The sequence below is a fragment of the Sinocyclocheilus anshuiensis genome, unplaced genomic scaffold (assembly GCF_001515605.1).
Source record: "Sinocyclocheilus anshuiensis isolate Anshui unplaced genomic scaffold, SAMN03320099.WGS_v1.1 scaffold3206, whole genome shotgun sequence".
Taxonomy (NCBI): domain Eukaryota; kingdom Metazoa; phylum Chordata; class Actinopteri; order Cypriniformes; family Cyprinidae; genus Sinocyclocheilus; species Sinocyclocheilus anshuiensis.
Genome location: NW_015538134.1, coordinates 15,001 through 31,461, shown reverse-complemented (window position 1 = coordinate 31,461; position 16,461 = coordinate 15,001). Strand labels below are relative to the sequence as shown.

The following is a 16,461-nucleotide window of genomic DNA, read 5'->3' as shown; positions in this document are numbered from 1 at the left end:
GAGCCCAGAGCGGAAATGGTACATTGTGTAGATAACTTGACTACTTAAATTTGTAAGGGAATGAATTATTATTAATTCATTCAGGTTTTCACGTCTAGATCCCGTGTTGCGGGCCTGAGGGCACTAGTTAATTTACTCATCCTTTTCCTGCTGGATATACTAGTTCTATTCATTGCTGGTCACAAGACATCGTGGGTTTTATATGTTGTGAACGAACCTTTTCAGTCCTTGATACAAAGAAAGCTTTGTTGTCTCTTGATTGGATCAATCTTTAATCACTCCTCTGAGTAGATGACGACACGACTGGCAGGAAGTCACCCCAGAATATTGGAGTCATGTGCTGGGATGATTAGCAAACCTCCTGATGGCTGATAGGAGCATAGCAGTGTCCGTTCATGTATTAAGAAATCCCTACAATTGGAATGCTGCACATACAGATTGATCAGCCAAAGAATCTTGAGGTTGTTCTCCTGTTCACTGATGTTTTTTCATTACAAATAAAGTGCAATGGCATGTGTCTCCTTTTAATCGATGTGTTCTGTTATTCTATCCTGCTGCAAAATAGGATATTCAAGATCCGGACATTGACTGGGAAGTAGCAGCAGACTACCATGGAGAAAATGTGGATGGTGCAGTATTGGTCCCAGAGTTTGAGTGTCCCTTGAATGAGGAGGAACTGGCAGAGCTCAACACTCAGACACCAGAGTGATCCCAACACTCCACTTACAGACCTTTATGTACTCTGCCGTGAGTATGTGGCTGGCAGATGCAACCTCTAGTGGAACTAGAGGACTACACCTTCAGTGGAACCCTTGGCTTTAGTGTAAGAGTTTTCATTTGCATTTGAACATACAAATGTTTTAATTGTACAAATTTGTACATGTACTAATTTTTAAATTACATTTTATTTAATTAGATTATGTAGCCTACAGTTGTACATATGAAGAGTTCCAATGCAAAAGCCTCTAAAAGCCATCTTGGTCAAAAATGCGATAACGATACTGAGTGAATACTCTCCACACATAGTATATGTTCATCAAGTACTTTAACTTCAAATGAGCTAAATCCCAGCCTCAACCCATTCAGATGTACCAGTACTTACATAGAAACCTATACATAGTAGCCAAAAATAAATGCTAACTTTAAAGAAAAATGTCAGATGTACTTAGAGGCTTTTGCATCTGAACTCTTCATATGTACAAATAGGAATGAACTATGCTACAGTTTAGGTGCTTTAGAGTTTTTCATGTCTCCATCAATAAATACTTTTCAAAAAACTGTACCTGCAAACATCAATGCTCTCATAACAATTCATTTAAAGAAATGTGTTTTTCATCTTAACCTTAAAACCTTTGCATACTTCAGGTTTTATTGCAAAAAAAAAAAAAAAAAAAAACCCTGCAGAATTATTTTGCCTCCAGGTGAATGTTTTGAAAAAAAAAAAAAAAAAAAAAAAAAACCCTGCAGAATTATTTTGCCTCCAGGTGAATGGAATTTTGTGAAGACGTCAGTGTTGTGTTTACATGTGTGGACGTGAGAGTCTGTAAGTGCGGCTTCTTGTTTAATTTTAGTGATATAAAGAGTTTTTTTTATTATGTTATCGGTGTTTATCTGCTGCTACACTACATTGTTGATATGGATATGATTTCTTAGGAATAGGACAGACAAATGATCATCATCATTATCAGGATACTGGATGCTCAAGGTAAGTGTCTTGATTTAGCCCAGTCACTACAGGACATGGTTATCTACATGCAGTTACAGTCTTCAGTTGTATCATATTTGCTTCGATTAGATCACATTTCCCACGAGTACTGTACAGTACTAAATGTACTGTGGCTGACAATGACCAATGCCATTTTACAAGAGCGCTGTCAAGCACTGCCTGATTCGCTGCCCAGAGCGCTGTCTACTTTGCCAATGTAAAACCTTTTACCATAAAACTATGTCCAGAATTGAGATATAATATAACAAGATGACATTTTCGAGCTTTTTTTGCACTTCTGCTTTAATTCTATGTACTTCTATTTGTGTTATTTATTGGTGTCTTTGACAGTTCTGTATTAATATATTTTTCTATCTTTCAAATCATTGCAAGATTAGTAGAAAACGAGATATGGGACATTATTCGATTTAGAGGGGTATTAAGACCTAATTTCTTATAAGTAGAATAAATGAATGGTCAGTTCTTATAGGGGAAGTCCCATACTATATGCACACCTCATATGAAACCATTTTACTCCAGCATTTTGAGATATGGGACATTATTACACTTTATGGGGCTATAAAGACCCCATTTCTAATAAGTAGAAAAAAAAACAATAGTCAGGTTGTAAATGGGACATCCCATATATGCACACCTCATATAAAAAGATTTTACTGCAGTGTTTTTGAGATATGGGACATTATGAGGGGTGACCCCAAATAGTCGACGATTCGGTGCTTCGATAGGAGGAGCCTAATTCGACTACCAATCTCACAGTCTACTCTATCAGCATAGCTAAAATGAAGTCTGTACTGCATCCGAATACAACAAATACAACAAAACGCTATTTAACCAAATAAGTAGAACCACTGACTATTTTTTTAAAAGGCACATAATACAAGAGGGGTACCCAATCCTGTTTCAGGAGATTTACCTTCCTGCAGAGTTCAGTGTCAGTCCTGCTATAGCAAACCTGTCTGTAACTAATTTTCCTGACTCTTAATTAGAATAGGTTTAGAGCTGAACTTTTAGTGAGATCTCCAGATGCAAGACTGGGCATATGCAGTGTATTAAAAACGAAGTCAAAGATTTTGCCTGTGATTTATTTTTTTCAGTTTCAAAGACATTTTATTCATTTCAGTTTATATTTTTATTTTTCGTAAGTTTCTTGAAAAATTATGTTCATTTTTAAAGGTACAAAAATAATCCCATACAGGTGGCAGACGTTAAAGATACCTTGTGAAATACTAAATTAATTAATTATTAAATGGTAAACACAAAATCATTAAATGGTAAATGCTGTCATAACAATCTTAGAACCTTTGTTACTTGTTTCAGGTTTTGCTACTACACATCTAAATTACTAACAACATTACAATCTAGTGTCGACCAAATTCCTTGCTGTTGTTTATTACCTGTGACATTATGTCTTGAAACTCCTGGTACGTTCCCAAGTGTTTTGTTGGGAACGTGATGGACACCGCACAAGCATTGATGACTGGATAACAAATTATGTGATCGCCATAACGTGCATCACAGTCGTGGTCAAACTCAATGCAGATTTTAGACTCCTTTCTCTGAGTTTCAATCAGTGGGATGTGTGCTTGGCCTGTTAGCCACTGAAAGAATTTGCATATGGTGATAAAATCAGCACTTCTGTTGCACATTCCCTGTTTTTCTGCAGCAGCAAGTTCTTCTAATCAAGATTGTAAAAAAAAAATTAACAACAGTATTTTATCAGTAATTAAAATGACAAATTAATTGATTTGTTAAATGTTATTCCACTCACCTTCATCCTCCAACTTTTGAATAAAGTCCTGCAAAAAGTTGATGATGCGGCACTCCCTGTGGCGCCTTAGTGATCCTTCCTCACTGAATATTGGAGTCATGGCAAGCTCTAGGAATTCCGCGTCAACCTAAATAGTTTAGGAGAGAAACTTGTATATTAACAAGTGATACATCAAAAGACTTTCTCCAATAAAAATGGTTGCACATTTAAAAACTTTTTGCAAGTGTCCAGGTACAAAGAGCTGCTGGCAGGTCTCACTGTGTTCTGTGAGTAAGTCATGGAAGCTATACAGCTTCAACCCATCACAGACCTGCTGTAACATTGGAATTATCCAGACTGCTGAGTGCAGAGCGATGGCACTATATAGAAAATAGACAAGAAAAAAATGTGCAGAAATGAAGAACTGAAAATTTAAACCACTGCATGCACTGAGTTCAATTACATACTCTGTAATGGCCTTCTTCCACTCACGGATAATGGGCCCAGTATACCCGCTTGCTAAAATTCTGTCAGACAGGTCTGCTATTGTATCTGTGCCTGCAGCATCAACCTGAAAATGAGACAAATGTCCTACTGATACAGCTGTGAGGACTTAGAGAAGGCTGTAAGTCTGTTTTTAGTTCTAACATTCAAAATTAAATACTACAAATAGTATATAAATACAGACAAATGTTTCTATACAACCCATGTTAATTAAAATGTTTGGTTCCATAGAAGACATCCCAATGCAGCAACATGTGCATGAAGAAGATTACTACTTACTCCTTTCTTTTAAATGAGTAACGTGACCACACAATGCAGTAATGGGTGTATCTTAATGTGTTGGAAAACCTGATCAGGAAGCTCTATGAGTTCTGGATCGGTGACATTGTCTTTGGACATTTCATTCTTGTCTTGTTCCTGTGCAGATGTAGTCATAGCACCATTTTTTTTTTTTATTCGGTGCGGGGCCCCCTTGTGCTACACTCACTGCGAAGATCTCCCCACAAGTCCTGCAGTAACAGAAGTGAATATGTTACAGTTTTTTTCAACTGCTTACACACATTTTCAAAACTTTACACACAAATCCAAGAACTGCACACACAAAATGCCTCACATATCTTGCAAAATGAAGCACTGCATTCAAAATATCAAAAACACATCTCAAATGCAAACATTTGTCTTATGTTGCAAACACCTTTGCCATAATATTATATTTTTGAATATATCATACATACACAGTTATTCAAAACCTAAAGCTCTTCTTTCATGAGCTCCTATGTACATTTCTGTACAATATTGAAAGTAATTGGCAGAGAGATCTTGAAAACGTTATGGTAAGATTGCAAGAAAGCAAGATTAAAACTAAACTTTTTTTTTTTTTTTTTACTGTAAGCATTTGTGGTTGTGAATGCAGTATTACACAGTATGACAGAAAATAAATACATCAACCATGTGTAGTTGGACATGCACGCGTGTGTTTGTTGGTGGGCGAGATGGTTGGGTCTATTGCACATTGTTTGCATCCATTGTTCAAAACCTATAACTTGACCTTTGGCCTATTTATAGGCCTGCTCTATAGTCATGATTGGTTGGTGTTAAGTAAAGCAATGAGTGTTTGCACATGTGAGTAGTGTGAGGCACTGATGAATTAGTGTGAATTTTGATTGGTTGTGTTTGAAAAAGGAAATCAAGATGATTTTTGTTTGTTACACAGAGAATTGTGTGTTGTGATTTGCAAGAAGTGTTTTATGAAATTGACAACTGAGTTTGGTGTGTTCTTCTGCTGTTTGAGTGTCAGCTTTCAGAAATTGTGTGACAAGTAAAGAATTTGTGTGTAAGCAGTTGAAAAAACTGTAAGCATATTGAAGCAACATAAGTCATGAGTTAATGGGGAGTGTTTTACTGAAATGTATGTATGTACATGTATACATATGTGAGTGTGTGAAAATTCTGTCCTTAATTACTCACCCTCATGTCGTTCCAAACCTGTTCGGAACACAAATTAAGATATTTTTGATGAAATCCGAGAGCTTTCTGACCCTCAGGGCCCAGAAAAGTAGTAAGGACATCCTTAAAATAGTCCATGTGACATCAGTGGATCAACCTTCATTTTACAAAGCTACGAGAATACATTTTGTGCACAAAGAAAACAAAAATAATGATTTTATTTAACAATTCGTCTCTTCCATGTCAGTCCGCCGCTATTATAGAGAGTACCACGATGCATATGTGTGATGCTGCTGTCGTAGAATGCTCTGCCTTGTTTACAAGCAGAGGAACGCACACGCATGCGTAGTGGTTTGGAACAGTAATGTAATGACAGAATTATTATTTTTTGGTGAATTATGCCTTTAAATACTACCTACTTGTAGTGATCTTTCTGATAGTCAGTACTTCTGGGTTTTTCCATTGTCTCCTCCTTCAAAGAGCTGAGCCTCAATTCCTTTCAGCATTTCTGTTAAAATGGAAATTCAGCAAACCAAATTACAAAATTCAGTAGTACCTTACACTGAAGCAAACTAACACATACCAGTTAGGAATTATTTTCGGAGAGCTCCATTGCCAATCCCATACTCTCCTAGGAAATTAACACTAAGTGTATTCTTTGGAGAAGATTTTTTTTTGCCGTTTCCATTGTAACATGCCCCTCTCAAACAGTTCGCCTCTCGTAACACTGATGTTAAATGCAGATGTGCTGTCCACCTTGTCAGCAAGCTGTGTGATTATGTCGGATAAGCTAAAAGACCAACCAGAAAAGGGAACAATGAGCAACAAAATGCAACAAATACCTTTGTAAGAAATCTTACAGGTTAGTCAGGTGCCATTTTGCATTTTACCTTCTACATGGTTTCTCCTCCCTTGTCTTTTCCTTGTTTTTGTCAGCACCCTCCCATTCAGTCTCCTTTTCAAATTCCCCAACAAGGCTGCAGCGACAACACAAACTCTGAAGTTGCTTTAAGTGACAGAAGTTCAAAATATATTTAGTCATTAAAATTGTGACAGACCTTTCACCACAACAGCTTGCATGTATTTCAACATACTCTTTAGGATACCATTCTGAGCAAACTGGACAAGCAACCTATAAACGTGTACAGACAGGTGACACAAAGGAACATTTCAACACAAAAAATATAATGATATACTATATAAATATACTAGGGCTGTCAAAGAAAATAATTAATCACACATTTTTCTGTAATTAATCATGATTAATTATTCTGTCATACTTTTCACATTGAATCTCCAAATTAATGTAGAAACAACATAAAGACAATATGTTTTAAATTGCTTTAGTGGCATCTTTTTACTAAGTAGACTATTATTAATGAAGGCCAGTATCATTGATACCAATACTACTACTGATGTCTCTATTAAATGCATTTTCCCCTCAATTTTAGATATTAATTATAGCCATTCAACATTACAGTATAATTGAAAGCCATTATTTTTAAGATTTAATAGACTTAAATATAACAACTTTTAATTTATGTGATCTTCACATAAACTATAAATTGTAGCCTATATGCATAAATTATAAATTTAATATGATTAATCTTTATTCAAACTACAAAAGTTAATCAGCGAAGATCAGAGAGTGATATCTGTTTTCCATTTGTTCTGTGATTTACATCAGATTTCATTTAAAAAGCCGGGTTGTCTCTTTAAAAGCTGACGCACATGATGCGGACCTGACACACATCCAATTTTCTCTCAATTCTTTACATCATTTAGGACTTTTTAACTTGTTTAATTTTGACAGACCTAAAATATGCTTAAATACGCTTCTTTTAGAAACAAGTATGATTATATAAATGCGATGAAATCAATAAGTACATTTCCTTCTAATTAAATTAGTGCAACACATTAAAGAGTGACTAAAATGTTCCCAAAATAGTAGTATAAATGTTTTCTTACCTTAACATCCACCAGAGATGAGGATGCTGATGGAGTCTCATTTAAGGATGCCTTTATTTTGAATGGGATCATTACAAAAGCGTGGTTACTTATTAAGAACTAAAATGTACACAAAATATGGCTAAGTAGTGCAAATCTGTCCTTACCGTCACATCCACCTGAGGCTTAGCGACTGTTGGGGGCTCATTTGAGGATTCCTTTATTTGGAATGAAATCATCATAGAAGAATGGTGAAAGGAACATTCAAAAGAACATTTCAATCCTACACTAAGAGCTTAACATTTTTTTCATAAATAAACACTGTTATTTTCAAGAACAATAACCTACAATGGTATTTGCAAAGGCTGAAAAAACATAGCTTTAGGAGGCACATTATTGAGCTTACATTTATGGAGCTGTCCAATTCATCTGATTCGTCCAAACTGGACTCATCATCAGAGAGTACCTGTAAAATGTAATGTCCAAGAAATACTGTAGAGAAGTTTTGAAGAATGAACCAGGAAGTAAGTCTGTTTATAATATACCTTACCTTACATTCTGTGGAGCTATTTTGCTCACATTTGTCAATGTGAAGTGCTAGCAGTTGGACAGGCACATAAACCTGACAGTTGATGCATTTGGCTTTAGGCATTTTCTCAAATTCTTTCGCCGTCATAGGTAATGGGGAGGTGTCTAATCTCTGTTGAATTGGCATTATGTAAAGGCATGCCTTTCCTCCTGCTGCCTTTATTACATATAGACCATTATAGCCCTCTGCATCAGGTGCCACCACCGTCAATGATCGTTGCCCGGATCCCCCTGTTTGGACAAAATACAAATTTTGCCAGTTGTATTCTTGATATTGAAGACCACATTAGATATAAAGCACAAAATACATTATTGCCCCCCAACACTGCACACTTTGCGTGTGTCCTTAATTAAACACACCAGGTCATCAGCTTATTAGTAAAGGCTGCATATTAACAAACTTGGGTGTGATTTTTCTTTTCTTACCAGCTGCTTTGTACAGCATCCATGCACCATCTAATGCTGCCATTTTGGGGAACACTTCACAGAGGAGGGCCAAGATCTGTAAAAAAAAAAAGTAATACAAAGAAAAAAAAGTAATACGAAAGTACAGTGCAGACAGAGTTAGAACATAGCTTTAACATTCCTATCTGATTATCAACATGCCTTTTTAAAGGAACAGATCTCCCTAAAAATGGTACTGTAGTTTATTCACCCTCATGTTATTCCATAGCCTTATGACTCTTAATCCTCTTTGACACACAAAATAATATTTTGAATGTCTTCTGAAGAGAAACAATTGGAGTGTATGAGAAAAATACAAATATTTTTAACTTTTTTTAAACCTAAAAACCACTGCTTCCAGCCAACTGTCATATGAATTAGCGTTTGACCTAAATGTCAGCATGTTGTGAAGCATGACGTAAGCATATTGTGAAACTTGTGTGAGAAGTGATGCAGACGCACAGTAAGGCATGGACTCATAGCAGTGGTTTTTAAAAAGATCAAAATATTTCTGTCATCACAACTATCTTGAGTATTTTAGCATGGTAATATACAGTACATGGCAATGTTAATGCCAATATATGCATGCTGCTGAGTGTAAGAATATAAACTGCTGCATCCTGCACGGACGTGCATATTAAATATATACTATATTAGATATAATATAATATAGCATATATTAGATATTGTACGTCTATAATAATAGTATATGTTACATATTGTACATATATACTGGACGTCTATATTATATATTGTGTTTTTGCTATTTTGTACATTGTCTATTTTGTGTATTTGTATATTATACTTTTTATTATCTGTGTCCTGTCGTAATGTATGTTGTTCTGTGTCAGCTGCATCACGCCGTATCTGTTTCCTACGTTGTTATGATTTGATCTGAACGAAAACAGCTTATCCGTATGACGCAGCTAAATCACAACAACGTAGGAAACAGATCTGGCGTGACGCAGCTGACACAGAACAGCATACGTCCAGCGGATATTCTCCAAAATGGCACCAGGGTGATGCGGAGGAGACGAATTGTTGAATAAAGTCATTATTTTTTTTTGCGCACAAAAAGTATTCTCGTAGCTTCATAGTTGCACGCAGTAGTTTTGGTCGCACTGTAGAGCCCTGATACAAGTCTCAGGTGTTCCCAGAATGTGTCTGTGAAGTTTCAGCTCAAAATACCCCACAGATAATTTATTATATTATTTTGAAAAATGCCTATTTTGAGTGGAAGCAGAAACAGGCTGTGTTCGTGCATGTCTCTTTAAATGCAAAAGAGCTGCTGCTCCCTGCCCCCTTTTCCAGAATAGGGCTGTGCCTTTACAGCTCATACCTCAGATACTCTGCCAAAAAACATCTGTTTGGTTTTGATTATCATGTCTTGTTGAATTGTCGAATTGTTGAATAAAGTCATTATTTTTGTTTTCTTTTGCACACAAAAAGTATTCTCGTAGCTTCGTATAATTGCGGATGAACCACTGATGGATTATTCACATGGATTATTTTACAGATCTCCTTGCTACGTTTCTGGACTTGGGAACATTTCAGTTGCGTTGCTGTCTATGCAGGGTCAGACAGCTCTCAGATTCCATCAAAAATATCTTAATTTGTGTTCCGAAGATGAAGGTCTTACGGGTTTGAAACGACATGAGGGTGAGTAATTAATAACAGCATTTTCAGTTTTGGGTGAACTAACCCTTTAAATAATTTCAATCAAACTATATTTCTATATTCAAAATTTTATATGTAAAACATTAATCTCATAACATTGTTATGAATTTAAAACATCCATGCCACCTCTGAGCTTCTTTAAATCTCTGTAAATATACCTACATGCCACTTTTGTGTTCTTCTGTGCCACCTTTGTAGAGGAAATGAATTTTGTCATTATTGATTTATTTTGATTGGTAACTTATTACCAATCAAACTGTTTTAACGATGCCCCTACTACGTTTCTGTAACTTGATCGTGGTAGGACCCTTGCTGTCTATGGAGGGACAGAAAGCTCTCGGATTTCATCAAAAATATCTCAATTTGTGTTCCGAAGATGAACGAAGATCTTACAGGTTTAGAATGACATGAGTAATTAATGACAGAATTTTCATTTTTGGGTGAACTATCCCTTTAAAGAAATGCTGGATGAGTGGTCATTATATAGAGTTTCTATTGAGGATGGTCATTATGGGGGAATAATTGACCTTGCAACATCGCAACAGACAGAATCAGGCATTTCAGTGAGCCATATAATAATTTTTAAGGCACAGTTCATTTCCTCAAATACTTCCTAACCTGGCCATATTCTGTTGAACCTGCTGTGCTCTCCCAGCCCCAAAGCTCCCGGGGCCCGAAAGGCTTCCTCTCTGAGCCTACATTTCATCTACATAATGAATTAATATACAGGTTGATGAGTAGTGGTTGGCCATTGCACTACCACAATAACATGCTCTTTAACTATATCACTAGTTGTCTCTACACTTACCATTTTGTGAAATCCTGAGGTTCCCTTCTGCATTTCCGTTGGAAGGACCTGCATTCAGGGTATCTCTCAGCAGGTTCACTAAACGCCTTGCTGCATTCTGTATTTCCACCTATGTTCAGATATTATCAAAGATAGAAAAAAAATGGGCTGAACCCCGGCACATAGGCTTACCCTGGTAACTCATCAGAGGACTTTCCTCGTACATTTTCAACATTATAGGCTATAGTTTTAAACACTTTACTGTTATGAGCCTAAGTCATTTGCTCGTTGTTTCCATTCTGCCCTCTTGTGTTCTCTCTGTGTATGTGTATGTTTGGGTTTCAGATGGGTGGTTCCTTGAGATAATTTGTTGGAGGCTGCGATTGGTTCTCCTCCACACCTGACCCAGATATAAGGACTGCCCCAAACACTCAATCGGGGCCATGATTGTGCCATCGTGTGTGATTCTGTAGTTTGCCTTTGTGCCTTGCTGTCATTGTTCGTTTAAGTCTTTGAGTGTCTTACCAGAGAGATAGTGTGTGGGTGTTTAGGATTGTGAGTGTGATTGCAATTCTGTGATAGCTCTGTGATATTATTTTCTGTTTCCATTCTGTGATATTCCTTGTTAACTTGACCCATGCCTGATTGACTACAATTTTGGATTCCGATTGTGAATTGTTGGCTGTTAACTTGTATATATATTTTGTAAATATGTTGTAAATAAGTTTTGGCAAATTGAGGGATGTAGGGGGTTAGATGCCATTTTATTTTTAAACCTCTTTTCACATTGTTTTTGGTTGAGGGAGGCAGGTAAGTTGAAACTGTATATTTGTTTTCTTTAATTTTGATTTAGGAAGTGTAGAGTTTTAATAAAAAGGATAATTTTTGTTTGTTATTTTGGCTTTGTCTGCCCCTGACGCTAAACCCTTATTTGTAAATAAATTCTTGTTGTTCAGCATCTCCCTGGTATTGAGGCTCTCTTCCTTTTTCCGGTTCAGGCTGACCCCTAGTGGTTGTAACAGAAATTGGGGGCCCGTCCTAAAAGAGTTTTTCCACAAAAACCAATTGCAGTTTTCCATTGCGTGTTACTGAAATAAAAACTCATGAAATTTGCTTTGTATATTTTTGTTTGGCTAGTGGTTTTCACTTTAAGGGGGAGCGAATTCGGTATGTCCTCAAAATTTGAGCTGGAAAATTTCGCAATTCAGCTTACTGCTGAACAATTGGATATTCATTCTTACTAATGCAAGCAATGATGCAAAGTGGGTGTTTTAAATGTAACCAGGTTGAAAAGTTGTTGTGTCACGCATAAGACTGTTTTTTTTTTACTCCCTGGTTTGAATGTACTGCACATAGAGCGTGTTTCATGTCTTTCTCATCTGTTGCCATAATGTTATGCTGGCCCTTTAAGAAACACGGCTGCAGGAGTGTCGTGAAGTGCCGCGAGAGCTGCGGATGAGCAGCGCGAGTTATCAGTGCGGGGTGAATGTTCCACGTGAAGTGGAGGATCGAGGTCATTAAAATCCATTAAATCACAAAATATAGAGAAATATGCACATACAGTGAGTTATAAACTCGTTCTCGGTGGTATGGTGACTCGGATGGCTGTGTAATTTTGCATATCAACAGCGATTGCTGACGAACATGTCCGTGTGGGGAAACTAACCGTTTCTCACCAAAGCGTAAGTGTTGATGATATAATTTGTATCAGTGTACTGTTAAAAAAACTTCATTTATGCATAATTTAATGCAAACCAGTGTTAGTGAAACAGTTATTTTGTTTAGAGGGGAGAAAAGTGCTCCATAGACCCTTTGTGTTTCCGGTGCGAGTGTAAAGCATTCAAGTGAGTGTTGTTCACTTTTATTGATTGTAAAAGTGTTTATCAGTGTTTAATTGGAACGAGTGTAATGGTATTATTGTTCTAACATCATGTGTTCCAAATGTTAAGGAAAAGGTTTGTATTTTGTCCCTTTATCATCTGCAGAGGGAAATCGAGTCAGCATAGGCCGTGTTAACGTGTACATGTGCTAGAGTGGTGATGAGCTGTAAGTTTGAATCATCAAATTCATTTTTGAAGTCCTATGAGTATTCATTTACTAATGTAAGGTTGACTGAGTGTTAGATTGTGCAATAGTGTTTGTAATGTATTAAGGATACCCAAAAATGCAACTTCTAATTTCCTTTCCATGTACTTTTTGTGTAATTTGAGTAGCCTTATTTGGTTTGACAACTTTGATTTGTTGACGGCTGTTACACTTGAGTCTATTTGTTTTCCAGCATGAAAGGCTACTACCGTTGTCTATGTTAGCTGGTTATTGTGAATGTGGGGAAAAAGAGGCACACTCATTTTGTTGTGAGATCAAACTTTATTGTTCTCAATGGCTGTATTTAAGTTGTAATTTTTCTGTCCAAATCCCCCAAATTTGCATACTTAATGCTGCGCTGTTCCAAGTGCGTTCTGGAATAAAAGGCCCCATTTAAATTTTTCATCCTGTGTCCGGTGTCACAAATTCATATCCCGGGCCACAGAGATTTTGGTACCAGGAGTGGGGTTTCCATTGCTAATTTTGGGACATTTTTGACAGTCAGGTAGAGTAAGAGGAACATAGACAACGGTAGTGGTGAAAAGAGGTCGAGTAACAGGGCCAAAGAGGTCGACGACGTGAAGTGTGGCGTGCCTCGAAAGCCTGCGGGGAAGCAAGGGACCAGCTTTCGGAAATGCAGGGGGGTGTTCACTTCACCGCTGAGATCGTTGGCAAAGGAGACTGTGAGGAATTGCCTCTTCAGGTTGCACTGCAGTGACTGTGACTGTGACTGTTTTATGACTGTGTGCCATTCAAGATAGAGACTTCATATGAACATGGATCAGGACGATGATGTGTCGGCTGCTCGGGCTGGAACCAGCCATGATGTAGATAGTGCTGGGGCTGCGAGTCATGGAGATGAAGGTAATCCGGTGGCAGAACTCCAATCACAAATATTGGAGCTAGGTCGAAGACACGACCAAGTAATGTCAACCCTTGCTAATATGAGTAATGTTGCCACTAGGTCGTATGTTTATATTCCAAGGGAGCGTCAAATTGTGCCCTTCAGTGGTGATTATGTTAAAGATGGTCAGTCTGTCAATGAGTTCATTGATGAGGTTGATCGTGTAATTCGGGTAAGGGGTTTGAACACTGATGACCAAGTTGATTTCATACTTTCGCATTTAAGAGGTTCAGCCCTAGACGAAGTCAAACTGCGTATGGGGGAAGAGACCAAACAACCCAGTGATCTGTTTTCATACTTGCGGGGGGCCTTTAGGGAGAAACGCACTACACCTTAGTTGTTGCATGCTTTTTATGCCCGCCGACAGTTAGAGGGAGAAGACTTCCGTGACTTTTCTCATGCTGTCTCTCAGCTGCTGAATTCTGCTCTCCAACAGTCCCACACTGCTGTGTCTGATCCCCAGCTCGCTTTAAGAGATCAGTTCATCGAAGGCATAAGAGACATGACTCTGCGTAGAGAGCTACGCAAGCTTGTCAGAGAAAAGCCTCAGTCCACCTTATTTGACGTCCACGAAGAGGCCATGATGTGGGTTGGGGAGGACAGACCCCGTGGTGCTAATGTGGCCAGGACTCGGAATATTGTGAGTACATGTTCTGGGGAGATGGCAGAGCTTTCCATTTCAGTCAGTTCTGCACAAAGTGACATAACGGTGGCCTTGCAGGAGGTAGTAAAAATTATCACTCAGCAGGGTAAAGCTATTGGAGAACTCACTAATGCCGTTCGTGAATCACTGTACAAAAGGCCCATTCCAGTGGTAGCCAGAGTGGAAAGCCCAAAGTCAAGCCCAAGTATACAGATGATGGCCAACACATCTGTTTAAGGTGTGAAGGGGTGGGGACATGTAGCTAGACAGTGTCCTGTACCACGTAGTTCCAAAAGCCAGTCCACTGCCTCCACAGGTTCTGTGGAGCAGGGAAACGGGGCCCCTCCATTGCTGTGAGCCGAGCAATGCGAGGAAAACCAGAAGGCTCAAGATGTAGTACATTACCAAAAGAACGTTTCCTGGAGCGTGCAGTTGGCAAGTGCCCTGAAGTTGATATTCACATTGGGGGTGTTCCAGTTAGATGTATGCTAGACACGGGAAGTAATGTGAGTACCCTAACTGAAAGTTTCTTCAGAGAAAACCTCCATGGAGAAGACAAGGACCTTCACTGCACCTCTAAGTGGCTAATAATTACTGCAGCAAACAAGCTACCACTGCCATACTTGGGCTATGTTGAATTGGACATCCAGGTGATGGGGCTAACTATACCTGAGTGTGGGTTTTTGATCGTCCGAGACGGAGACACTGCTGAGCCAGATCCAACGCCCCCTGGAATCATAGGCATGAATATCACCCAGAGATGCAGAGAGTTTGCACTGACTGAGTTTGACACGACTTTAGGAGGGAAGCTGGACTCTGTGTGGAGGGAAGCCTTCAGTCGTGTACAGGAAGTTGAGCTGGTAAAAACAATGTCGTCAGCCAGAGTTAGTGGTAAGGGCAAAACCCATATACCAGCGTCCTCTCTAGCCACAGTCTATGCCAGAGTAAACAAGAAGGCCACTGACACCAGTGAGTGGCTGCTGCTGGAACCAGGGAGTGCACCATTACCAGGCGGATTGATTCCCATGCCCACCTTAGTGTCGCCCCAAAGTCGAGTGTTTCCAGTTCAAGTGGTCAGCTTCTCCCAGGAAGATGTTTGGCTGCCTCCTACAGTTCGGCTTGGGATACTTACCCTGTAGCTAGACAGTGTCCTGCACCATGTAGTTCCAAAAGCCAGTCCACTGCCTCCACAGGTTCTGTGGAGCAGGGAAACAAGGCCCCTCCATTGCTGTAAGCCGAGCAATGCGAGGAAAACCAGAAGGCTTAAGATGGTAGTACATTAACAAAAGAACGTTTCCTGGAGAGTGCAGTTGGCAAGTGCCCTGAAGTTGATATTCACATTGGGGGTGTTCCAGTTAGATGTCTGCTAGACACAGGAAGTAATGTAAGTACCGTAACTGAAAGTTTCTTCAGAGAAAACCTCCATGGAGAAGACAAGGACCTTCACTGCACCTCTAAGTGGCTAAAAATTACTGCAGCAAACAAGCTACCACTGCCATACTTGGGCTATGTTGAATTGGACATCCAGGTGATGGGGTTAACTATACCTGAGTGTGGGTTTTTGATCATCCGAGACGGAGACACTGCTGAGCCAGATCCAACGCCCCCTGGAATCATAGGCATGAATATCACCCAGAGATGCAGAGAGTTTGCACTGACTGAGTTTGACACGACTTTAGGAGGGAAGCTGGACTCTGTGTGGAGGGAAGCCTTCAATCGTGTACAGGAAGTTGAGCTGGTAAAAACAATGTCGTCAGCCAGAGTTAGTGGTAAAGGCAAAACCCATATACCAGCATCCTCTCTAGCCACAGTCTATGCCAGAGTAAACAAGAAGGCCACTGACACCAGTGCGTGGCTGCTGCTGGAACCAGGGAGTGCACCATTACCAGGCGGATTGATTCCCATGCCCACCTTAGTGTCGCCCCAAAGACGAGTGTTTCCAGTTCAAGTGGTCAACGTCTCT

General features: G+C 38.9%; 2 protein-coding genes and 1 long non-coding RNA gene across 4 annotated transcripts; 1 reads left to right on the top strand and 2 right to left on the bottom strand.

Annotated features, from left to right (window-relative positions):
• Positions 1-2,925: 2,925 nt before the first annotated feature.
• LOC107683689 (uncharacterized) lies at positions 2,926-5,463 on the bottom strand. Of its 2 annotated transcripts, XM_016479765.1 has the most exons (6): positions 5,445-5,463; positions 4,326-4,486; positions 3,941-4,044; positions 3,709-3,853; positions 3,495-3,621; positions 2,926-3,401 (listed from the first exon to the last, which is right to left on the bottom strand). In XM_016479765.1, exons 2-6 carry the CDS (start codon positions 4,410-4,412, stop codon positions 3,085-3,087), a joined length of 780 nt encoding a protein of 259 aa, XP_016335251.1. In that variant the 5' UTR covers positions 4,413-4,486; positions 5,445-5,463; the 3' UTR covers positions 2,926-3,084. The 2 variants fall into 2 exon arrangements, with proteins under 2 accessions (XP_016335251.1, XP_016335252.1); XM_016479766.1 differs by lacking the exon at positions 5,445-5,463 and having other exon boundaries at positions 4,326-4,522.
• Positions 5,464-5,957: 494 nt separating this feature from the next.
• On the bottom strand, positions 5,958-8,151 carry LOC107683690 (uncharacterized). The gene is made up of 7 exons (XM_016479767.1): positions 7,921-8,151; positions 7,777-7,836; positions 7,538-7,588; positions 7,392-7,442; positions 6,482-6,555; positions 6,314-6,400; positions 5,958-6,213 (listed from the first exon to the last, which is right to left on the bottom strand). Exons 1-7 carry the CDS (start codon positions 8,083-8,085, stop codon positions 6,069-6,071), a joined length of 633 nt encoding a protein of 210 aa, XP_016335253.1. The 5' UTR covers positions 8,086-8,151; the 3' UTR covers positions 5,958-6,068.
• A 4,512-nt stretch (positions 8,152-12,663) lies between these two features.
• Positions 12,664-13,569, top strand: LOC107683691 (uncharacterized). Its single transcript, XR_001633753.1, has 3 exons — positions 12,664-12,710; positions 12,852-12,912; positions 13,145-13,569. It is a non-coding gene; the product is annotated as an uncharacterized LOC107683691 (long non-coding RNA).
• The last annotated feature ends 2,892 nt before the right edge of the window (positions 13,570-16,461 follow it).